Genomic DNA, 26,968 nt, shown 5'->3' on the forward strand with positions numbered 1-26,968 from the left:
AGCGTCCCATTAAAAAACATGTACTTGCCTCATTATCTCGGTCAATATAAACGTTGTGATTATTTTGCATGTACCAAAGTATGTGCCCCATAGTCCGCTATGAATCACCGAAAACCGCAACCCGATACGTGCAATCGCCTGCAGAATAAAGCGGGTTACGTCTTACGGGACTCTGTAATGAGCTGCAAGTACCTTGCACGTCCAATCCATCAATTACATTTTTTACCTCTATACAAAATTTTAACTTAGATATTTGTCCCTCTCTGCCAATCACCCCAACAAGAGGACTGGAGCAGACAAATTAATTGTATATTGTCTAAAGAAATGGTTGCCCCTTTCTCAGTTTTCCATCCTGGAGGGTGCAAAAATATTCATTAATTACAGATCTCGCAAGCGTGCCATACTCCTTTTTCACATTTTGTAACTTACATGTTTTACTGTTAACTCGTTCTCTAAATAAAACAGCTATTCCACCTACATTGCACACTGTGTATCATTGAGTATTTAGTTTCATTTATTTGTTTTTACTTCTTCTAAGAAAATTGTATCAAATTCTGAAGCGAAATGACACTCTTTCAGGATTCGTATATCTATGATTATATGCACTTCATATCTATAGTACATATTGTATAATCTTCCATAGCTTCTGACCTTTTACTTAATATATCTTACTTGTCTACTTTAATAACCACTGATAAAATGAGAGGAAAGTCTTCACATATTTCCTCCTGCATATCGTTATTCTTGCCTCTAACTAACAACGTGTTTAGTTATACTATCTCAACACAATGGCCGGCCGGTGTGGCCGTGCGGTTCTAGGTGCTTCCGTCTGGAACCGCGTGACCGCTACGGTCGCAGGTTCGAATCCTACCTCGAGCACGGATGTGTGTGATGTCCTTAGGTTAGTTAGGTTTAAGTAGTTCTAAGTTCTAGGGGACTGATGACCACAGATGTGAAGTCCCATAGTGCTCAGGGCCATTTGAATCATTTTTCAACACAATGTCTGATATCAAACTTCGTTTTTTTTCTCTCTCTCTCTCTCTCTCTTCACCAACAAACTTTTCGCTATCCTTTGTTAACAATTATCTAGGTTCGTTTTATTTTCTGATCTTACTCTTATTTCCTCCTCTGACCATCTCCATAAAGGTTTTTTTGCTTTTCGAGAACCTGTCACGGTTTTCTTACGAGTTTTCGTCACTCTTTATTTTGTTATTTTCATACTGTGAAGTTCTTCCGTTTTTAAATCGGAATCTTTTCTCATTCCAGTCCTCTTGTTTCTTTCCCTGTCTTCTGTTCTTTTCTCTACTGAGGCTATATTAATTTCGATTTTAGTATCTGCTACATAATTACAAGGCTTATGCTGGACTGTACTTACACTTCCTTTAACACTAAAGTTTCTGTTTCGGGGTGTAAATGTCACTGTGTCATCTTACACTGAAAAGTTTCTCTTTATTGTAGACTGATCCTTAGTGTGTTCTTGTGTTCTTCCTGATATTTGATTCTCTTTAATTGTTTGCTTGTACCTCTCGTTGTGTCATATGGTCCTTGTAATTTATATGCACCACAGCTGGCAAATTTCTGTTGGATTCCATTCCTGTTCTATGTCCCCTATGGTTATTCTTCAAGGTGCTTGAGTTTCTGTTGGACACCTACAATGCATCAGGGTTCTAAAAGTACAATGGGTTCACAGGTCATAGACATCCGCAAATCACATCCGAGGTAATATATGTGTCGTTCGAATGTGGTTTGAAATCTCAGCAAGGAACTTCTGAAGAAGAAACAGAAACTAGTTCTAACTTCCGCGTGGCTCACTCTGAGGCAAAACGTGGAAAACCAGTTACTGACAGCGAATTTCAGCAGCTGAACAAATGCGCACAAAAAAGCTAATGTATTTAAAAATATCAATCAGTCAGTAAACACTGTGGCTCGAAGAGTTAATGGAGTAAATGATATTGCTGAAAATATAATAAGTCAATTGTTTGAGAAAACTCAATGCAGAGTGGTTCTGTTCGGCTCTGGATGAGTCAACAGATGTTTCAGATACTACAAAGTGGTTAATCTGTATTCGAGAGATCAAGAAAAATTGTGAAGTGTATGAAGAGCTTCATAGCATTCATGGTGAGGCCACTTGAGAAGAAATTTTTACAAGACTAGAAAGTGCTGTTCAGAAAAACAGTCTTCAGTGAAAAACCTTATGATGTACCACAGTTGATGGTGGCAAAAAACACTTGTGAAAAAGTAAAGATGTCATGAGACTCGTCTCAGAGGAGGTAGAAAACGATGGGGGATAGACATCATCATTCATAGATTACATCATTCATCAACAATATTTGTGCGGAAAATGCTTGGATACGTCAGAAGTTTTAAAACCAGTCATGCCAGCTGTTAACTATCTACGATCACACACTCTCAACCGTCGTCAATGCCGCTGATTTTTGGAAGAGATGGAAGAAAATGTCTTGAAATATTATACAGCAGTAGGAAGGTTTAGCTGTGGAAAAGGTGTGACGCGATTTTTTGAGCTACGAATAACAATTTAAATTTTGTTGAATGAAAGGAATCATCTTCTGGCTGAGTTACAAAGCAGTGGGTGGTCACGGAAATTTTCAAATGGTTGGTTCAAATGGCTCTGAGCACTATGGGACTTAACTTCTGAGGTCATCAGTCCCCTAGAACTTGGAACTACTTAAACCTAACGAACCTAATGACATCACACACATCCATGCTCGAGGTAGGATTCGAACCTGCGACCGTAGCGGTCGCGCGGTTCCACACTGTAGCGCCTAGAACCTCTCGGCCACTCCTAACGGCTTTCAAATGGTGCAAATGGCTCTAAGCACTAAGGAACTTAACATCTGAGGTCATCGGTCCCCTAGACATAGAACTATTTAAACCTAACTAAGCTAAGGACATCAACACACATCCTTGCCCGAGGCAGAACTCGAACCTGCGACCGTAGCAGCAGCGCGGTTCCGGACGGAGGTTTTTATTTCATGCGGATTTAAATAAACATTTGAACAACTTTAATTTAAAATCACAAGTAGAAGACTAGTTAATGCCTGATTTGTATGCTCACATTAAGTCCTTTCGATAAAAAAAAGTTTTGCTTCAGTCTCAATTGTAGAAAACATGCTTCAGGCGTTTTAATACATGCCGAACTTCCAGTCAGCAATCAGAGACTCTATTACTGGTAGATTTCGCATCTGAAACATTGACTACTTTTAAGAATAAAATTTGTGTAGTTTTTCAGATTTTCATACAATTGCAAACTATATCAAGATTTTTCAGAATCCTGTTAGCGCCGGTATAAAATGTCTTACCCCAGACTCCAAATGGAAATATTTCATTTGCAATATAACGATTTTTATAAATAACCATATTTAATTCATAATTGCTGAAATTTTATAAGAGTCCTGATCAGTTGTTCGTAGCTCTTTTGCCACTTTTGGTACTACTTATATCCATGACAAAAATTCTCTACAGTATACTAGACAAAAAATAGTTAGAGATCTAAACTAACTGATGATCATTTGAAGTCGCTGCAGATTTTTTCCACTATTAACTTGATCTACACCTGCAAACAACTGTTTGGAAATTGCAGCTACCTAAATCTCATTAACCATAATTACAGTGCTTAATTTCATTATGAAAATTGCCTATGAATGTCTCTTAGGTATGGTAAATTTTCAGGAAACATGATGTGTATCTCATTAGTCATACATTAAAAACAAGTAACAATTTTATGTATTTTGTATAATTTATTTGCATTGTGAATTTTAATCTATAGAGTCTCATTTCGCTCAGTGATCACGATTCGTTCCTGAATCTTACTCACAATTAACACTCGTTACGCGAAACACTTTTTATCACAGAAATCCGTGAATAATAGTCAATACGTTCCATTTCGAACTCAAAGCGTGTTTACAATACAGTAGGCCCTATTGTAATTTTTTTATTTATAGTACAGTACATCCTGTTGTACAAGAAAGCTGTCTAAAGATTTTTTATGCCTATGCTTCAAAGTTTGTCGAAAAAGAGGGCCATAGAACTATTGTTAATGAAGTGTCACGCATAACTACTGCCTTATGGGCATTTTTAATCAATTCGTGTTAGTTAACGAGGACAGGTCGAAATTCGAAATCATAAACGGATACTGTAAGGGAAAGGGTTACGATGCGCCGGCGGAGAAAAGATCTTGCAGTACCGTTGCAGAGAACTTGAATTCTCGTCGCGGAAGCCCAAGCAGAAGTACAGGTGACAGAAATTATGGCGTGAGGCCCATTGCAATCAGCACTGCTGACTGAATAGATAGAGCTTTGCTTTACGGTGCGGTAGTGTACAGGAGGACGTGCGACTTAAGTGTTCACTTATAGTGGCCAAAGGGACCGATTCAGGCCAGGAGATGGTTCTTGAAATGGTTGAGGACTGAAAAAAATAATGCTAAACAGACGCTTTATGAGAAACACCGTTCGTTAGGTGAGTAAATTTCTTACATTTTTCTTCTACTCGTTATGCGAATTACTGGTAATGGGAGGAGCACGATAAGCAGGGATCGACTGTTATAGAAATAAACTGCGGCGGGCCGAATGGCATGCATGTCTGACCCGTTATCGCTGGCCGGATTGATGGTGCTCGCGAGCCGGTGTTGGCCCGCGGGCCGTAGTTTGGAACGACTGATGTATATAAACGATTTAAGACATCATATGCGAAATCCTCTTTGATTGTTTGCAGATGATGCTGTCATTTAGTCTAGTAAAATCATCAGAAGATCAAATCTACGCTACGATTGTCCGTTCCCTGCTAGAGCACTGCTGTGTGGTATGGGATACTTAGCAGGTAGGACTGACAAATGACATCGAAAAATTCCTAAGGAGGCAGCTCGTCTTTTTTATTATGAAACAGGGAAGACAGTGTCATGGATATGATATGCCAGTTGGACTGACAATCATTGAAACAAAGGCCAGATATTTTCACGAAACTTAAATCGCGAACTTCCTGCTCTGAACGCGAAAATATTTTGATGATCCGTACCTAGATAGGAAAAATGATCATCGTAATAAGGTAGGAGCGATTAGAGCTCGGACGGGAAATTTTAAGTGGTCCTTTTCCTTCTGAGCTGTTCGGGAGTGAAACGATAGAGAAATAGTCTGAAGGCGGTTCGATGAACCCTCTGTCAGGCAGCTGAGGGTGAATTACAGGGTGACAATTATTGAACTATATAAAAAAACGTGAATTAGTTACAAACTAAGGCGTGCACACACTTTATTCAATTTGTAAACGTCACTACAGATATTTGGATTTAGGTCATGACATGTTTGATATGGCTGCCATCATCGGCGATATGGCGCACACGAATAGAGAAATTCTGCATTACCCGCTGAAGTGTCGGAACATCGAAGCTGTCGATGACCTCCTGCATGGCTGTTTTCAGCTCAGCAGTGGTTTTGGAGTTATTACTGTACACCTTGTCTTTAATACAGCCCCACAAAAAGGAGTCAAATGTGTTCAGATCCGGAGAATATGGTGGCCAATCGATGCCCATGCCAGCGGCCTCTGGGTATCTCAGGGCCAGGATGCGGTCCCCAAAGTGCTCCTCCAAGGACATCACTCCCCTGCTCCGATGGAATCGAGATCTGTCTTGCATGAACCACATCTTGTCGAAATCATGGTATTCAACAGACCCGCCGGCACCTTTCAAGTACTGACTATAAGTCGCTGTCTTTCTATATTGCTATCAGCAATAAACTGTGTAGTGGTGAATGGGGTAGAATTGAGAGACAATTGCACTATATTATTAGGAAGCGTATATTGGCAACGCCTAATAGACAGAAGGAGGAATTTGACAATTTGCAACCTAATCAGACAATCCACCATTTAGACGCTTCCCACATGGTTATCAATTTTTCGAACGTTTGGTATCAGACGACGAGAGACCTGTGGTTACCAAGGGCGGAAATTTTGCCACTAGTTCGTGAGTTGTGCCCACGGAGAAAATAACAGTGTAGAAGCACATATTCGTAGTGTGGACTCGGTTGCAGCTGAAAAAATCCGTATAGAAGCTGTAAGAGTATTGTCTCGCGCAAAGCCGCCAAAAAAAATCACTTAACCGTGTGTGAGAGGAATGCTATAAAACGCCTTAATGAGGGTGAGAGCATTATCATTCTTCCCGCTGACAAGAGAAGTGCGACGGTAGTTTTGAACGTGACCGACTATCATAGTAAGATTAGCGACTTATTAGATCGGTACGCACACAGCAAACTGAGTAAAGACCCCACTGACGAAGTTCCTAGAACTTTACTCGGATAATAAAAATGTCCTCTGCTGAAGAGAGCTTTCAAAAAACTCTGTTCAGTTTAGTTGCACTACCACCACGACTTTATTAGTTGCCGAATGTTCACAAAGAACATGTTCTTCTACGGCCTATATTTAGCCCTAGTGGTTTGCCCACTTATTCTAGAGCCAAGTTCTTGACAACATTATTACGACCTGTGAGGGCTGATCATACTCCTATATGAAGAATTCAGCATAAGTTATCACTAAATTAAACGTCATAGTGGTCCAGCCAGAGAGCATTAGTTAGTTTTGATATGGTACAGCTACCTGCTATGGTTCCGCTCAATGAAGTGTTGAAACAGCTGAATCAGATTTTTCCTCCTGATATTGCTGTTCACATATCGCCACACAACCATGTATTTCAAATGGAACGATGAGCTCTGTAAACAGAAGTATGGCGTGGCTATGGGGAAAAGTTATACGGAAAGTCGGTATGGAAAAATTCGAGGAGCAGGCCTCGGAAACTGCCAACAAAAAACTGAATATCTGGTTCGACTACGTAGACGATACGTTTCTTTTGTGGAGACTTTGGCAGAGAGGAAATACGTCGTTTCCACAAGCATGTCAGCGAGATTAATCATAAGACTCAGTTTACCAAGGAGGTGGAGGCAATCGGAATACTAAATTTTCTTGATGCGCTATTTTTCAAAAAAGAAGATGGTAGTTCCGGCCACACAGTTTATAGAAATATCACACATACAGACCGTTACCTGCACCAGGATTCGAACTACCGTCCAGAACAAAAGCGAGGCGTCATAGAAACGCAGGCGGATAGAGCAAGGAATATCTGCGAACCAGAGCTGCTTGACGTGGAATTAAACCATCTAGTCAATGCGTTGCTCAAGAAAGGTTATTCGTCCGATGTGGTAAGATAGAGCATTATACAGACATGTAAAAATCATAGCAATGCACATGCCTTTGTGAAATCGAAAGTTTTCGTACCTTTCGTTCAGGAAGCTACTGACCCCATAGGAAAAATGTTGAAACAAAGGAACATCGCGGTAATCTACAAACCCACCTGGAAGATTGGATCACATAAAATTGGCCAAGGGTGCTCGAAACCGCTGGAAACTGCAGAAATTAGTAGGGTTCCGTGTGGGGAGGTGTACGTAGGTATTACAAAAAGAACGATAAAAAAATACTCCAAGACCACAGACTAGCTGCTGCGGAACATGCTTTGCAGCCAGGACACCACCACATTCATTTTGATAGGAGTCAAGTCCCGGCAGCCCCAAGCAGATATCATGAAAGGCTATACAGAGGTGCCATAGAGACTGTAAAACACGCCAGGACTTTCAGTGGAAAGGAGGAGCGCATGAAATTGAACGACATCTGCATCTTGGTGATGAAGAAAATGTGTACCAGTCTTCCACCATGGGGTGACAGCAACAGCGGACGACGGCAGTCGACAATGGCCAATTTCACCCGTGTATTCAAAGCATGTTACGTCACGCCCCTGCGTGGAAGCATGTCTAAACGGAATTTTGATGCAATCATTATCCATCCGGCCACAACTTAATAGTCCGGAATATTTCATTGTTTGTGAACAAGTGCACTGTGTCTGACTTTAACATGAACTACATTGGAAATGAAGTCATGCTGTGAACTTGTCAATTCACCGTCAGCTGATGAGATTATTCGCAAAGCCAAATATCGACGTCCACCCCAAACTTGATGTCCAAAAAAGACAAATGGGTTTAGGATTGATTTGTGACGAATCTAAAAGCTGTAATCAGGACACCAAGGAAACGCAGCGAGCTGCAGGTGGTTGTTTACAACTGGTGACGCACGCAACGAAGCACATGTCGTCACTCAGTCACGGCCACAACAGGACTGGCAGGGTTACCGGCTTATGGTGACCGGGCGTCTTAATCATTAGACCAGCTGAGCATGCCTATAGACCTCACACCATATTCCATTACTGCCGGTGATTCAAGGAATTCGCGACAGAAGGAAGCGCAGCACCGTTCGTAAATTTTAATCCGTTTATTGCAGCTCGATTTCAGCTACTGTGCACCTATCTCAGTGCACTATATCCAAGACAGTTTAACTGATATTTTTCATCTGTAATGTCAAGTCGTGTCATGTGCTATTATATTTATGATGAGTGGTCATGACTTTGATATAAAGCACTGAAGATAGCTCCACAGTAGCGGAAATCGATCTGCAATATCCATATTAAAATTTACGACCGACGCTGCTCTTCCTCCTATGGTAGATCTCATTAATACATTCGTGAAGACAGTGTTTCTGATGGGAAAAAAACCTGACTGCAGGAATGTTTTCTGAACACAATCACCAGATAAGCCATATCTTACATCGACTGCTTCCGCAGTAATGTTGTTGAGACGTACCGTGTGCCAGAACGTATGTTCCTAATGTTTAGAACGCAAAGGTGGAAATATCATCGACAATAGGAGTTTGATATAGGCCTGAACATGTAATGCAGTAGCTTAATGTTCAGGCAACTGCATTTCATAAACAGGAAATCTGCATTCGAGTCACAGTTGGTCGCAAATTTTCTATGGTTATTACACGTGGAAGTGTCCAAAAAAAGCCATTTAAAGAAAAATTTAGAAAATTCATCATATTTACACACACACACACACCAAAACGTGTCATATTCTTATTCGACTGCTGGGTATTATTTAGTTAGTCTTATCCTAATTATAATTCCTTCATTTCACCATCATTTATTCTCACGACACTGGTGTGGTAGAGATGCAGTGCATCGCAGTAACTTTCCACGTCCGTTCGTTCCACGATTAATTTGGAAGATATAAAACCATCACTGAAAGCAGAAATCGCACACAGCAGACCAGTACATTTACTGTGCTTGGAAAAGAATTTTGTTTTTAGCACCTTTGTGTTCCGAACAGAAAATATCATCGACTTAGCGCAAGGAAGGCTGTAGAAAATCACTCGGATCCACGTCCGCTGTTACCTCAAAATTTAGCACACCAAAACTTTATGAAATAAATTGCTTTTTTCTGGCAGCTAAAACCGCTAACTCATCATAAAATTTGATACTGATTTTCACTTTTTTGTATAACACTTTGTTAATGCCTATGTAAGTGGTAGTATAAATGTGGTAACCGAGCACGTCTGCTGACGCAACTCACCGGTAGTACGAGACGGCAGCGTCGAACAGTGGAGGAGTGTCGGAGGCAGCCGTGGGCGGCGCAGCTGCGGCAGCGGCGTGGGTGGCTGGCGCGCTGCACACAGAGACCAAAGGGGGCTGCTCACTGAACACTGTACTGCTGACGTAATTGTCTACGAACAGGCAACACAACACACACTGCCGACAAGAACAGTCCGTCAATTAACATGAATGACTTGCCAGTGAACCTGTCAGATTCTACACTGCTTCTCCTTCATTCCTTATAGGCGTGTCTTAGCGTACCACTCGACAGACAGCACAAAACAAAGTACAACAATGGTAAGCATAAGGGATAAAAGAATTATTAGACTCACTGGAGATTTATTGGACATGACAGCTTAAATACATCACTATAGCAATAACCGGACAGAAATGAGAAGCGCAGTAATCAGACTGTCTCCGAGCTTCAGATACACTGTTTCGATCAGATGGTTTTGAAAGTGTTTGCTGCTTTTGTCTGAGAACTTCGTTATAAGGTGCATAGCTAATACGCGTGGTCGGAGGTTTCCAACTTAGCAGGGAACGTAATTCAGAAAAGGCAGCATTGCAGAAAGGCGATGATTCGTACAAGAATCGAGCTAAGACTGCGGGAAATTTAACTGTCCTTATATATATTACTACACATATTTAAATCTTGTCTACGAAGTAGTGTCGACACACATGCGCATACAACTACTCTCGCTCAACAGGTGAACATTACACAACTTGCTGCTGTAATGTTGAATGAGAGTGTGGGGAAGATCAGTGTAGAGAAACACCGTAAATATATTAAAACCTGACACTTGCTGAGAGGTTGACACTCCAGCAAAATTAAAATTTTCATTTTATTAGTGTATTCAGTGTAATTATAATGCAAGATTCAGAAATGGAATAGCAGCTGCAGAATGGAGGAGTGGTGGTTAATTACAATAATGACAAAGAGTGCATAGGGCACTGGGCAAACTGCATTTCTGTAAAGAGTCATGAAATTATTATTCCATTAATGAAATGCTTAGAGTCAGCTGGCTGTGCCTTTTGCCAGGCAAAAGATTTGGAATTTAATATTTAGCAGCCGAACGACATTCAGTGAGCGCTCTCTCTCTCTCTCTCCCTCTCTCTCTCTCTCTCCCTCTGTGTGTGTGTGTGTGTGTTCTTAGGGTACAAATCCACATGGTGGTGAAAGAGTGTTGGTGATATGCACCTTTACTGCTGAATTCAGAAAGCGAGTCAGTGTGCATTTGTGTTTACAGAAATCTATACAAGGCTGACAACTGAGAACTGAAATGCAAGACTGTGTACGTCCATCTTTACAGAGATGATGGCGGGTCTCAGCTGTTCGGCACAGGATGTCAAAGCAACCACCTTTTAGCCGTCTAGCTTCCAAACCCAATTTATTTGGCTACCTGTTTCGGCGATTTGCTATGCCATCTTCAGGCCCCTGACCGACGTGTAGGAAGATTTCACCTCGGTTCTGGTCAAAATAGGGGCCAGAAATACTGGTATCATTAGATTTCTGCTTGCTATAGCGATCTCTTAATCGCTGTTTTGACCAAAATAGGGGCCAGAAATACTGTTATCATTAGATTTCAGCTTGCTATAGCGATCTCTTAACCGCCAGCCGGAGTGGCCGAGCGGTTCTACGCGAACCAGTCCGGAATCGCGCGACTGCTACGGTCGCAGGTTCGAATTCTTCCTCGGGCATGGCTGTGTGTGTTGTCCTTAGGTTAGTTAGGTTTAAGTAGTTCTAAGTTCTAGGGGACTGATGACCTCAGATGTTAAGTCCCATAGTGCTCAGAGCCATTTGAACCATTTGATCTCTTAATCGTTGTTTTGACCAGAACCGAGGTGGAATCTTCCTACACGTCGGTAGAGGCCCGAAGACGGCATAGCAAATCGCCGAAACTCGCAGCCAAATAAAATAAGTTTGGAAACTAGACGGCTGAAAGGTGGTTGATTTAACATCCCGAATTGCAAGAGACTAGTTTTAAGAAACAATAGTTATTACTTAAAGTAGATTAGGTTCTGCTCGGACCGGTGTGCTGCTTCATGGTGGAAACATCCCGCTACCGCCAGACGGCTGCTCGTGACGTCATACATAGCAGGCGGGGCGCAAGAGTCTGAACAACAGTGTGGCGTGCCACGCAGCTCCTCCATCCACGGCGACGTTCAGTGACCGTCGGACTTGGTAACTAGGGAGATCCAACTCAGAACCGAATATTGACACACAAGCATAATGACATGATTTGTGATTGGGAGATTACGAACCTACTAGCGCCTGTAACTACGTAACAGTAGTCATTTCACAAGAAAAGAGGGGTGGAAGGCGGGCTCCCTCCGAAACGAGTGAAAGGATGGCGACAAGAAGAAGAAATTCTCGCACGTGGCCGTCGTGGATTTGTGAACCTACGAACATTAACAGAGACGAAAAAAAATATAAATTCCAAACACGTGCGCAACGTGCGACGTTTCATGCAAGTAAACAAGACGGAATAATCAGTCACACGATATCCGCTGCGTGTAAAATTCACGGAAAATACCTGTGTATAAATACTTGGTGCTAATCCGCAAACTCCAATTACAACTGCACTGATAAAAACGGACACCGATAAGCTGATACAGTGTGTTCAATTAGGATACAAGAAACAGTAAGAATCACACTAAGGTTTCAGCTGAATGTGTTTTATTACATTATACAACAGAATATCAATATTTACCAGTGAAAACTATAATTCTCGACATTCAAGAACAATTTAACCGCAGTAACAAGAATCAATGACGTGTTTCCCCCTATACAAACAACCGGTAACGAGTTGATTCGTCGACAATGTCACACGTTGTAACCGGTTCACATCAACGGATTTCTAAATATGAATCAAGCAATACTTCATTACGTTTTCAACATGCCGAATTAAAGCTACGAAGAGTCGCTGAGAACGGGTACATCAGCTGTCCGCTTCAGCACGCAGCATCGTGACCACGCGGCAGAGTGCACGCATTCCAGCCCTCCACGTCGACACACCGCGGCAGCGCGGCGCGTCGTTTAAGGGAGCACATCTCTAGCTAGTACTAACGGCCAGGTCCAAAACGAGATATGTTTATTTGTTTGTATGGTTATAAATGCTGCGCTGAACGTATTCGGTGTATAACTGGCAATCAGTGACACCTCTGATCTCTAAAGTTCTATTAAAGTCAAGGTCATACTTGTGATTCTTCAACTTCTCCCGGCGCATTTCTTGCTCGAACAGTCCACGGGTGTACTGGCGGTCCATAGTGTCCAACGGGCACAGTATTTCGGCGATCAGACATGTCGCCATCGTCAGGTGCGCTGACGAACTGAGCTCCTGAGGGCGGGTGGCCCTCCTAAACCCCCTCCCCCCGCGAGGCGTTTTCTCCGCGGTCCGCGCCCTCGCCCGCGCGTCGGCGGTCGCTGAGACGCTGGCCGCGGCGTCTGTGGTGGCGTCGGTGTAACTGCCTCGCCCGTCCTGGTCGCCCGTTCGTTTTCTTCACTGAGCGTCTTTTTAATTAGACTCAGTGCTGGTCCCCATGACTTGCTGAGGTTATAGCCGCAATCTCGGTTCTTGAGTCTATCCCTGGTACGAATTTCGATAGCCTCTCTAACGACGCTGTCCCAGCATTTAGATGTCTGTGCCAAGACTCTGGTATGTTGGTAGTTCATTTCGTGATTTTCGGACAAACAGCGACAGCCGACTTGTTGGGGTACATAAGTCGAGTGTCACTCTGATGTTCTCGGCAACGATCTTCGATGGTGCGCACTGTCTGTTCAATGTAAGTCGTCGCACACTCACAGGGAATCTGGTACATGCCGGCCTTCCGCAAAGCTAGATCGTCTTTGACACTTCCCAATAATGCTCGTGTTTTATTGGACGGGCAAAAGTTCCTACTCGGTGTTTCCTCAATATTCGTCCTATTTCCTCCGATAGTGCGCCAGTATACAGTATATAGGCGGTGGCTATCTCTTCCTCCGTGACTTCTTCCATCTCCACACACTGTACTGTAGAGGTGCGACTGAGAGCGCGTCTGATCTGCCATTCTGAGTACCCGTTTTTCCGAATTACAGTTTTGAGGTGTTCCAGCTAAGGGGTAGACTCTCTGCGTCCTAAATGGTGCGCGCCCTGTGCACCAGTGTTTTTAGTACCCAATTCCTCTGCGAAGGGTGGTGGCAGCTATTTGCATGCAAATACAGGTCGGTGTGCGTTTTCTTCCTGTATACCCCATGGCCCAGGGTGCCATCCGCTCTTCTTTTGACCACGACGTCCAGGAATGGTAAACTTCCTTCTGCTTCGGTCTCTATGGTGAATCTGATGTTCGGATGTATGGAGTTCAGGTGTGTAAGGAAGTCTAGGAGCTTATCCCTTCCATGGGGCCATATCACGAACGTGTCATCAACATTGGGAACCAGCACTGACTCTAATTAAAAAGACGCTCAGCAAAGAAAACGAATGAGCGACCAGGGCGGGCGAGGCAGTTACACCGACGCCACCACAGACGCCGACGCCAGCCTCTCAGCGACCGCCGACGCGCGGCCGCGGGCACGGACCGCGGAGGGGTCGCCTCGCGGGGGGAGGGGGTTCAGGACGGCCGCCCACCCTCAGGAGCTCAGTTCGTCAGCGCACCTGACGATGGCGACGTGTCTGATCGCCGAAATATTGTGCCCGTTGGACACTATGGACCGCCAGTACACCCGTAGACTGTTCGAGCAAGGTCATACTTGTTTGATACGATAGTATAGTGCAGTCTCGATGTACAGAATAGTCAGGACGCAAGTTTAAGAACCGTGGCTTTCACAGGATATTAACAAACAGTCGAAGCGTTACTGCATGCATTCATGCAACAGATCAACGAAAAGTTTTCACAGATCGAATCGGGATTTGCACGGATTAAATCGCCATTTTCACAGGTGGAATCGCGTTGTCATCGCGATACAGAAACATTGATAGGTGAAATGAATAACAGTTCTACCAATTTCATTCAAGGTTAAAGCAAATCGATACTAGATTACAACAGATGGAGTTAAATGTCAATAATGTTGCGATGTAGAACAATGGGAGAATCGATACACTGGAAACTAAACTCGACCTAATGTTCAGACACTTAGAAGAAATAGACATACAGTTGGAATTATTAGGCGACAAGGCACAGGGTCAGTTACAACACATACATTTCGTTCAGACAACCCAAGATACGATAATTAAACGGCTCCATACAGTGGAAACCGGGTTACTAGAGGCTACAACGAATGTGGAAAACTTGACGAATAAATACAAAGAAACAGTATCCTTCTTAATTAATGAAAATGACGATCGTTTACAAAAGTTGGAAAGCCGTAATGAGCACTAAGAAACCACATTACATTCACAGCCGAATAAAATCTCAAACATACAAGACGTCCCATATTCAGACATTGTAGTCAGACAAGCAGATATAAGGTCGATGACTTGTAACAATAAGAACAGATTCCTTCATTTATTGTCCGGTACTGATGATATATCTGGTCAATAACGCCCACAACCAGAAACAATTATTAGGGATGACGGATCAATTAATAGCAATCAACACAGTAGTGTGTATGATGATTTTACGTCAACATTTAGTGAAGGAATCAACTATAAATTTCCTAAATTTACACCGGCGGAGATATACATCCTTTGTTATTGCTTAAGGCATGTTACCCAGTACGTGGTTGGACACAACAAAAATAGATTTGTAGTCAGCCATTTACCAGGAAATGCAGTACATTGGGTATGCTAAGGGTAGATAATTTCAAATCTTTTACTGATTTTGAAAGAGAATTCAGTGCTAAATACTAGAGTGCGGAAGCACAAAAAGGACTTCGCTTCAAATCACTAGGGTCGAAACCATACAATAGTAATGAATGGACGGGATGCAGACATTTCGCTGAATGTCAGCTAATTGAAGCCAAATACCTCGATAATCCAATTCCTGAGGAGCACTTGTTAGAAGTTATTATAAGCAGCCTACCATGGATAGCACGAGATAAATTTTCAGGGACAGACTGGAGAAAAGTTAACAGCCTTTCATCCTTTCAAAATATTTGGAACAGCTAGATACAATAGAAAGGCAATCACAGCGTTGCGACAATAATCGTACAAACACGATTAAGGACAACAGACAAGGCCAAACTAATAGTCAATTTACGGGACAAGCATAATACAGAAACGAATATAATAACTAACATAACAGTAGATCAAAGGTACCAGTAGATGTCATTATGGATGTAAGCAGTGAAATATGTTTGGTGGACTACGTGTTTTTAATGATCTATTCATTGACGAGCGAAAACATTGTGACCACCTGCTTAATAGCTTGTTTTCCCGTCTTTGGAACGAAACATATTACTGATTCTGCGTATCAGGGATCTGACTGTTGGCAGGTTTATGAAGGTATGTGGCATTAGATGTCTACGTACAGGTCATATAATTCGTGTAAATAACGCGCCGCTGATTTTTGTACGCGGTGATGGCGACGTTATGGGTTCCATAGTATTTACATCAGGCCAACTTGGTCGCCAAAGCTTCAACATGAGCTCACTAATGCTCCTCAGATCACTGTAGCACGGCTGTACCTCTGAGATGCGGACTATTATACTGCTAAAAGATGACGTCACCGTCGAGAAAGACATCAAGCATGAAGGGATGCAGGTGGTTCACAGCTGTCAGTGTGTGTTCTATTACTGCCACAGGTCCGAGGTAAGCGCAGGAGAATGTCTCTCATAGCATAATACTGCCCCCACCGGCCTGTGTCCGTAGTGCGCTGCACGATTTGAGCCGCCGTTCACCTCGGTGATGCCCTTTTCGGAGCCGACCGTCGACCTGGTGTAGCAAAATTCTGATTCACCCAAAGAGCCGACACGTTTCCATTGATCGACGGTCGAATCCCGACAGTCTCGTGCCCACTGCAATCGTAACTGACCATGTCATCGGGTCAATATGTGGACAAGTATGAGTGGCCTGCTGTGGAGCTCCATTTTCAACAATGTACGATGAACGGTGCGCTCTGAAAAATTTCTGCTTGCACCAGAATTGTGCTCTTTCAACAGAGATGCTACAGATCACCATCTATCCTACTTCACAGAATAGACAAGCCCCTTAACCCTACCTTCTGTGAAGAGTCGTGGACGTCCAACCATTTGCTGCCTAATCACTGTCCGTCTAACTGTTTCTGTAGGTGCTCACGACAGCAGTACGTGGACATTCGACCAGCTTCGCCATTTTCGAGATGTTCATTTACAGGCTCAGCGTAATAACAATCTGCTCTTCGTCAAAGTCGCTTATCTCAATGAATTTTCCAATTTGTAGCTCATATCTTAAATAGGGTGATCCCCCCTTTGTGTCTGCTCCGCTTACATAGTTTTGTTACCACGTCACGTGTCCGCAACGCCATCAGGCACCATCCAGCGTCGCGGTGGGCAGTGGACATAATGTTTTAGCTTATCAGTGTTATTTGATACATGTATTCCCGAAGTTGCCGGTCACCAGACTGAAGTTGAGGCGAATTACAGGAAAAAATAGTGAATCGTTAAAGACAGAAATATTAATTAATTTTCCAATTTGCACATATAAGCTTAGTTACCCAATGATTGGGGGGAAGGAATGAAAGAGGAAGCTGCCTTGTAGAATTTTGCACAGAGCATAACTTAATCATAGCTAACACTTGGTTCAAGAATCATAAAAGAAGGTTGTATACACGGAAGAATCCTGGAGGTACTAAAAGGTATCAGATAGATTATATAATGGTAAGACAGAGATTTAGGAACCAGGTTTTAAATTGTAAGACATTTCCTGGGGCAGATGTGGATTCTGACCACAATCTATTGGTTATGAACTGCAGATTGAAACTGAAGAAACTGCAAAAAGGTGGGAATTTAAGGAGATGGGACCTGGATAAACTGAAAGAACCAGAGGTTGTAGAGAGTTTCAGGGAAAGCATAAGGGAACAATTGACAGGAATGGGGGGGGGGGGGGGGGGGAAGAAATACAGTAGAAGAAGAATGGGTAGCTCTGAGGGATGAAGTAGTGAAGGCAGCAGACGATTAAGTAGGTAAAAAGACGAGGTCTAATAGAAATCCTTGGGTAACAGAAGAAATATTGAATTTAATTGATGAAAGGAGAAAATATAAAAATGCAGTAAATGAAGCAGGCAAAAAGGAATACAAACGTCTCAAAAATGATATCGACAGGAAGTGCAAAATGGCTAAGCAGGGATGGCTAGAGGACAAATGTAAGGATGTAGAGGCTTGTCTCACTAGGGGTAAGATAGATACTGCCTACAGGAAAATTAAAGAGACCTTTGGAGAGAAGAGAACCACTTGTATGAATATCAAGAGCTCAGATGGCAACCCAGTTCTAAGCAAAGAAGGGGAAGCAGAAAGGTGGAAGGAGTATATAGAGGGTTTATACAAGGGCGATGTACTTGAGGACAATATTATGCAAATGGAAGTGGATGTAGATGAAGACGAAATGGGAGATAAGATACTGCGTGAAGAGTCTGACGGAGCACTGAAAGACCTGAGTCGAAACAAGGCCCCGGGAGTAGACAACATTCCATTAGAACTACTGATGGCCTCGGGAGAGCCAGTCATGACAAAACTCTACCATCTGGTGAGCACGATGTATGAGACAGGCGAAATACCCTCATAGTTCAAGAAGAATATAATAATTCCAATCCCAAAGAAAGCAGGTGTTGACAGATGTGAAAATTACCGAACTATCTGTTTAATAAGTCACAGCTGCAAAATACTAACGCATATTCTTTACAGGCGAATGGAAAAACTGGTAGTAGCCGACCTTGGGGAAGATCAGTTTGGATTCCGTAGAAATGTTGGAACACGTGAGGCAACATTGACCTTAGACTTATCTTAGAAGAAAGATTAAGAAAAGGCAAACCTACGTTTCTAGCATTTGTAGACTTAGAGAAAGCTTTTGACAATGTTAACTGGAATACTCTCTTTCAAATTCTGAAGGTGGCAGGGGTAAAATACAGGGAGCGAAAGGCTATTTACAATTTGTACAGAAAGCAGATGGCAGTTATAAGAGTCGAGGGGCATGAAAGGGAAGCAGTGGTTGGGAAAGGAGTGAGACAGGGTTGTAGCCTCTCCCCGATGTTATTCAATCTGTATATTGAGCAAGCAGTAAAGGAAACAAAAGAAAAATTCGGAGTAGGTATTAAAATTCATGGAGAAGAAGTAAAAACTTTGAGGTTCGCCGATGACATTGTAATTCTGTCAGAGACAGCAAAGGACTTGGAAGAGCAGTTGAACAGAATGGACAGTGTCTTGAAAGGAGGATATAAGATGAACATCAACAAAAGCAAAACGAGGATAATGGAAAGTAGTCAAATTAAGTCGGGTGATGCTGAGGGAATTAGATTAGGAAATGAGACACTTAAAGTAGTAAAGGAGTTTTGCTATTTAGGGAGTAAAATAACCGATGATGGTCGAAGTAGAGAGGATATAAATTGTAGACTGGCAATGGCAAGGAAAGCGTTTCTCAAAAAGAGAAATTTGTTAACATCGAGTGTAGATTTAAGTGTCAGGAAGTCGTTTCTGAAAGTATTTGTATGGAGTGTAGCCATGTATGGAAGTGAAACATGGACGATAACTAGTTTGGACAAGAAGAGAATAGAAGCTTTCGAAATGTGGTGCTACAGAAGAATGCTGAAGATAAGGTAGGTAGATCACGTAACTAATGAGGAGGTATTGAATAGGATTGGGGAGAAGAGAAGTTTGTGGCACAACTTGACTAGAAGAAGGGATCGGTTGGTAGGACATGTTTTGAGGCATCAAGGGATCACAAATTTAGCATTGGAGGGCAGTGTGGAGGGTAAAAATCGTAGAGGGAGACCAAGAGATGAATACACTAAGCAGATTCAGAAGGATGTAGGTTGCAGTAGGTACTGGGAGATGAAGAAGCTTGCACAGGATAGAGTAGCATGGAGAGCTGCATCAAACCAGTCTCAGGACTGAAGACCACAACAACAACAACCCAATGTCCCTTTATCTGGTTTACATCTCTGACCTTCTGAGAACAGATTCCAAAGATATTTTACACTTTTGGGTAGGATCTGTAACTTTTCCATAGATCACAATCAGCAACTAGTATCGTTACGATTCGATTCCACACCAACTAGTCACAAGAGTGTAATACTTACAATAGAAACTGCTATAGATCAAACAGAGAGACACAGGGACCCTACATATATGTCAAACAATAACAGTGGAAGATATGTACCAGTAATAAAGAGATATTTTGGTTGGAACCGCGAACGATTAAAGACTTTAAATGCACACTACAGATAAAACCTAATGATCTATTCTTTGAGAGACCATACAAGATACCACTAACATTAAAGCGTGTTTAAGAGTACAACTGAGTAGCCTTAGAAGTGCATTTGTCTATGTTCTACGATCATTTCTCTCCTGCGAATACGTTCTTAGTACCGATCCCCGAAACTAGAACAATATTTTAGACTTTATAGCACAGTTTTTTTTTTACATAAAATTCTTCAAACTCCATCCGTCTGGAGCTCCATCACAAATAAACCACACATTTCTTAATAACCTTCTGTTATATCGCCATAACAATCTCGTATATACTGTATGTCGGTAAGGGGTGCTAACCTCGTCAACATGCATGGTCTGGAGAGGTCTTGTGCGCTTGGATGGGTGCCATGAGTAGGAGTGGTGTGGAGCAGTCTTCGCTGGACAGCAGTTATGGGCTCAAATCACCCTCTTCCTTCACGATACCTCGAATCTAGTGGTTATAGTACCCTCCTACTTCTGGTCAGTTGCAAATTAAATTGGCGACAGGGAGGACTGGTCAAAGACAGTGTGAGAAGATCTTTCAGTCTCCAACTTCATCCTCAGAATGCATGAATACTCTGTGACTTCCATCCACATAGCAAAGGATGGCCATCTGTAATCGTAAATTCCACATTGTGATCGAAGTGCTAGAAATATATATAGATAACCTAACTGCATCAGTGTAGGACCCTGTCTGGTGTACTTTGGTGTATATGTCCGAGAATTAACCTTGAATGAACGTACTGCTCACTAATCTATCTACATTCGCAGTCTATCATACGGTACTCGCAAGGTAGTGGACCGTTGGTTTAGTGACGGTACAGGAATTGGGAAGCATGCTTCCGTGTCACTGGTAGGTCTTGAAATTACGGAAAAACTGGTAAAATTACTAAAATTGATCCCTCTGTCAAATTTGGTGCATATTACAGTATCCACCCATATCTAAACCGTCTTTCCACCCCATCCTCCCAGCGGATCGCTGTTGGTTAGCACGTAATAATTGACTGACATCACTTCTTTGAGATGGAGAGAGTCTTGGTGGGAGCGACATTTTCCGAGGATGGCCAGCACCGAAACAGTGATTGCGTACATAGCTGCAAATGAGGAATGAATGCTCTTGGTCTCCTTGAAACGCAATACCGAGACATCTGCTACCTTGTCACTGTGGAGAATGAGATTGAATGTCGAGGTCATCACCTTTGGGCAGCTGTTTCGAAAAGCTTCATACTGCTGCAAACTCTTCATTTCCATATGTTGCGACGTTTTCCACATTTTTGTCAATAAGAAACACCGCCTATTTCTTTTATTTCAACCAGCCTTTATGTTGTGGGAGCAGCATAGTTAACACTATGTGATTTCCAGCTTTCTGTGAGAGAGAATGGATCGAAACATGTTAATGTCGGATTAGCACAGACTTCGAAGTTATGGTAGAAAAACAAAATGTATGGCTGTGTAGTCATATTCTGCTTCTATGTGGTGCAGCAAAGAAAAAGCAATGTATCAAATTGCTTATGAGACAGCAACACAAGACCCCTCCTCTTGTGACATAGTCGGTATAGTCTTCCTCCAGTACAGGCAACAAAAGTTTAGACAGGTCTGTTGAAATGGTTCAAATGGCTCTGAGCACTATGGGACTCAACTGCTGAGGTCATTAGTCCCCTAGAACTTAGAACTAGTTAAACCTAACTAACCTAAGGACATCACAAACATCCATGCCCGAGGCAGGATTTGAACCCGCGACCGTAGCGGTCTTGCGGTTCCAGACTGCAGCGCCTTTAACCGCACGGCCACTTCGGCCGGCACAGGTCTGTGGAAGCGACTTCGATGACTGGTCGTCTGCTCCAGTGGACCAATACATGTATGTTTAATGGGATTGTCACATATGGTCGATGTCAGCATGCAGACGGTATCTGTTTCCTGATGTATAGTAAGAGAGAGATGCAGTAAAATCTTGTTGAGGCTTCTTGAGCCATGCTGCGACTCACATTGGTGCTGTTTGTAGCTTTACGCTCTCTTTTGGAGGCCAGACGGTATCGTTTAGCTGGCATGGTTGCGGTTGTTTGTCTTCTTCTCGTGTTGACTGGTGCCACTCGGTTTCGCAAGGGTTGCCTGTCCCCTAGTGGCAGCAGCGGCGCTTATAGATACGTAGTAACTGTTGCACTATCATTCGGGCAACGTCGTTGTTTTTCCGGGTCGTGTGAGCGTTGCAGTTCGGTTGGGGACTGAGGAGGAGCTAGGTCCGCGAAGTGCCACAACACGCCGGGACCGCTGGCGGCACGCATGAACTGCCGGATGGAAGGGCTGTGGTCGCGAGGGTGAACGACCTCATCGTAAACCGGATCCAGCAAGCTTTAAGATGAGTGCATTTCAATCCCAGTAGGGAAACCTCCACCATTATGATATCTCACGATTCTCCAGTGACTTGCGTTCGTGTTGCTGCTCGTAGTGTCGCCGAGGCGAAGAGCATGGGTGATTCCTCTACTCTGGTGGTAATGATTCCTTTCTCGTTCCTGGCGCTCTAAACACAGTATTCTGGATGTAGAGCAGACCGCTGGTTACGGCTTTGGCGTATTGTTCCGTCGTTGCATTTTGTTTATCGGACGTCAAGTAGCTTCAGCAAGATTATCATTAGCCATTCGTTAGACTGTCAGTAGTCTGAGTTACCACCTAGTGAAGTGAATGCAACTACTGGCTGCCTATCTCATCGCTCGCGAAAGTGTTTGTTGCCAGACCTTCTCAGAGGTCGATTCCTGAAGCACCGTCTGGATCAGTTGCTTGTTTTTTAATTAACTTTTGCTATTGTATTTGCTGTTTCACAGCAGGTTTGAATTTTTTAAATGTAATTGCGGTTCCTGGCGTGTAAGGCCTTCAGCCATGATTGTGGTCACTTGCTTTAAAATTCTAATTTGGTATTTGTATTTTAGCAGTAAGCCTTAAAACCTTATTTACTGCCATTCCTGGCGTCAGATGCCGTTACTGTGTTTGTGGCAACTTGCCTTTAATATTTCAATACCTGTAATTTGTAAGTTGCAGCGAGTTTTAAACAATTCTTAATTTATTGCCATTCTTGGCGTGAAAGGCCTTCAGCCGTGATTGTGGTCGCTTGCCTTAAAATTCTAATTTCATATTTTTATTTACGCTGTAAGCTTTTAAAACCTTATTTACTGCCATTCCTGGCGTCTGATGCCGTATACTGTGTTTGTGGCGACTTGCCTTTAATATTTCAATACCTGTAATTTGTAAGTTGCAGCGAGTTTTAAGCAATTCTTAATTTATTGCCATTCCTGGCGTCTAAGGCCTTCAGCCCAGATCACAGTGGCTTGCTTTTCAAACATTATCTGTTGTTATCTGTATTTAATGGTGATTTGCTAAACTGTAATTCACTGAAAACACTATCGCTTACACTGTTGTTTATTCCTTCATTAATAACATGTGGTATTTTTTTATTTATTGTTGAGTCTGCAATTACTGATTTAAAATAAATTGTGTGTAATTGTAAAAGGTAACCGACAGTAATTGATTACGGTCCCGTCCACAATCGTAACCGAATCCTGCCTTCCCTTGACAGCCAGGTTTTATTTCTACCAGATGATGTTACAAAAAATAAGAATTAGATAGAGAGACAGACACTATTATGTCAACGAAGACTCAGTCACCATTGCACTGTCGTATTTCTAGCATGGTACTCATAGGAAGACAAAGAAACAGATTAGGACACATACAGTGTGATATTTATAGAATGTCACGAGACATCGATGAATTTTAGGTGTCATGCTTGAGAATTTCTTTGTGCAGTCCATATATACTCTGCATGGTTGTGAATTTCCTCCTGTACGTTAATGTGCTATTTTTCTCGTTATGAAAGCTCTCTACCTGTCAGCCTTCTAACTGATAGAATAGTGCTGTTGGAACGTGCTGGGATTTCGAGGGAATTTGCATGGGTCTGTAACTTGGCATGAGACATCTCTTACTCGTCAAAATGAGGTGGATTCAAATGCTCTACATCTAAGATTCCTGATAATACGGCAGATAAGCGATACTCTGATGAAAGGGGAGTTTAGATGTGAGCTCTATACCGTTTCCTCTAAGGATTGTGGACAAACCTGTTACAACCTCTCACACAAGTCTTGGGAGGTGGCTGCAGTGTGAGACAATCAGCAGCAGAACTTCCGTCTTTCGTTTTCTCGATAAGTAAGAGTCAACACCCTTCCGTGATTTTTGTGTCCCTATACATGGATGGTTCGAAATCTTAACAGGTAAACTAAATTTACATTTACATCTACACTGAAGAGCCAAAGAAACTGGTACACCTGCCTACTATCGTGTAGCGCTCCCTGCGAACATGCAGAAGTGCCGCAATACGAAGTGGCATGCACTCGACTAAATGTCTGAATTAGTGCTGGAGGGAATTGACACCATGAATCCCGCAGGGCTGTCCATAAATCCGTAAGAGGGGGTAGATATCTCTTCTGAACACCACGTTTCAAGGCATCCCAGATACGCTCAATAATGTTCATGTCTGGGGATTTTGGTAGCCATCGTAAGTCTTTAAACTCAGAAGAGTGTTCCTGGACCTACTATGGACGTGTGGGGTGCCCAATTATCCTGCTGGAATTGCCCAAGTCCGTCGCAATGCTCAATGGACATGACTGGACGCAGGTGATCAGACAGGATGCTTACGTACGTGTCACCTGTTGTTGTCACATCTAGACGTTTCAGGGGACCCATATCACTCCAACTGCATACACACCACACCATTACAGAGCCTCTGCCAGATTCAACAGTCCCCTGTTGACATGCAGGGCCCATGGATTCATGTTGTTATCTTCATACCCATACACGTCCATCCACTCGATACAATTTGAAACGAGACCCGTGGGACAAGGCAACATGTTTGTAGTCATGATCAGTCCACTGTCGGTGTCGTGGAGTCATCAAGGGTACACGAGTGTGCCTTTGGCTCCAAATGCCCATGTCGGTGATGTTTCGTTGAATGGTTTGCACGCTGACACTTGTTGATGGCCCATCATTGAAATCTGCAGCAATTTGTAGCAAGGTTGCACTTTTGCCACGTTGAACGATTCTCTTCAGTCGTCGTTGGCGCCATTTTGTAGGCTCTTTTCCCGGCCACAGCGATGTCAGAGATTTTATGTTTTACCAGATTCCTGATATTCATGGTACACTCGTGAAGTGGTCGTATGGCAAAATCCCTACTTCATTGCTATCTCGTGGATGCTGTGTCCCATCGCTCGTGCGTCGACTTTAACGCCAGGTTCAAACTCACTTAACTCTTCATAGCCTGCTATTGTAGCAGCAATAACCGATCTAACAACTGCGGCAGTCTTTATATATGCGTTGCCGACCTCAGCGCCGTATTCTGCCAGTTTACGTATCTCTGTATTTGAATATGCATGCCCACACCAGTTTCTTTGCCGCCTCACTGTATGTGGTTACTTCGCAAGCCATCGTATGGTGTATGGTGGAGGGTTATCCTGTACCACTACTAGTCATTCTCTTTCCTATTCCGCTCGCAAATAGAGCGAGTGAAAAAGATTACCTATATGCTTCCCCATGTGCGATGGTTTCTCGTATCTTATCCTCATGGGTCATATGCAAAATGTATGTTGGCGACTGTCAGTTTCAAATGTCGGTTCTTAATAGTGTTTCTCCAAAAACACATTGTCTTACCTCTGGGGATTAACATTTCTCGAATCATCCGCCCACTAATTTGACGCTAGCAAAAATGAACACTTCTACAGGGCCATATAATGAGGGAAACCTAGGTCTGCAGACGCACACACATTTGGAATGTGGCGGTCAGTTGACAGGTATGAACATTTCGGTTTGCAGGAGGGATGAGGAGAAGCATATTGTTCAACATCCTGGTGTTTATCCCAGCAATATTTAAATCATGTGGAAATTCTGAGATAGACAGGGCAAGTTTAGGGACTCTGGAATCACTAACAGCTCTCTGGCACGGCGAGGTGTGGGATGTCAGCCAGGAGCAGTACAGCCCTGATGGAGGGGTGAGGGTTGCAAAAAAAAAAAAAAAAAAGTTTCAAATGGCTCTGAGCACTATGGGACTTAACATCTGAGGTCATCAGTCCCCTAGAACTTAGAACTACTTAAACCTAACTAATCTAAGGACATCACACACATCCATGCCCGAGGCAGGATTCGCACCTGCGACCGTAGCGGTCGCGCGGTTCCATACTGTAGCGCCTAGAACCGCTCGGCCACTCCGGCCTGCTGAAGTTTGCAACACGGTTCAGCAGGGGCAGCTATTCCCATGCAGTCTGGAGGTGGAGGCGTTGCAAGGATGGAGATGGAGAAGCCGGACGGTGTGGCCGTGCGGTTCTAGGCGCTTCAGTCTGGAACCGTGTGACCGCTACGGTCGCAGGTTCGAATCCTGCCTCGGGCATGGATGTGTGTGATGTCCTTAGGTTAGTTAGGTTTAAGTAGTTCTAAGTTCTAGGGGACTGATGACCACAGATGTTAAGTCCCATAGTGCTCAGAGCCATTTGAACCATTTTTTGAGATGGAGAAGTGAGTGAAACATGCTAGTGCCCCCACGGCAGGATTATTTCGGAAGCAATATACCAGAATTATAAGTGACTTTCTTCCACCAGCATGACAACACAATGAAGAGAAAAAAAAGCCATTCGCATAGGATATCTTCAGCTATTTGACGACCATTACCACCCACTTCAGAGATAACACGGAAGCGCCTCTAACGGTTACCAGGAGAGTATAATCTGACTGCAGGAAAAAATTACTCACCATGTAAATGGTCTCACGTGATCAGTTTAATTAATTAGCCTATGAATTTGATATGAATGACGTGCCACCATGCGTGTGGAATCGGGAGTGAGAGTACCACAGATATCATCTGAGAGTTGGAGCGGTAATCAGGAGTTTTTCCGTTGCGGCCAAATTTTTTAACGAAATTTCAGTCTCTCAGCTACACAGAAAGAGATGACCATCTTAAAAAAATCAGATGTATTTCTAAGTTTATAAAGTGATGCGTGGTGTAAACCTGATATTTACGACTTCTCTGTGCTGTTCAGAGAGTTCGTATCTGGCAAAGCATTCGGTTACTCTACAAGGGTTCGAAACTGAGAAGGCATCCTGTGATTTTAACACTCCGTCATGAGCCA

The 26,968-nt window shown here is 43.0% G+C and overlaps 1 protein-coding gene across 1 annotated transcript in view; it reads right to left on the minus strand.

The window, feature by feature from the left end:
• Positions 1-26,968, minus strand: part of LOC126416556 (poly [ADP-ribose] polymerase tankyrase-1-like) — a 70,735-nt gene that overhangs the window by 10,118 nt on the left and 33,649 nt on the right. The window contains exon 3 of the mRNA XM_050084300.1: positions 9,456-9,548. Coding sequence (XP_049940257.1) covers positions 9,456-9,548 — 93 coding nt within the window. The remainder of the gene's footprint in view (positions 1-9,455; positions 9,549-26,968) is intronic.

This window comes from Schistocerca serialis, chromosome 8 (assembly GCF_023864345.2).
Source record: "Schistocerca serialis cubense isolate TAMUIC-IGC-003099 chromosome 8, iqSchSeri2.2, whole genome shotgun sequence".
Taxonomy (NCBI): domain Eukaryota; kingdom Metazoa; phylum Arthropoda; class Insecta; order Orthoptera; family Acrididae; genus Schistocerca; species Schistocerca serialis.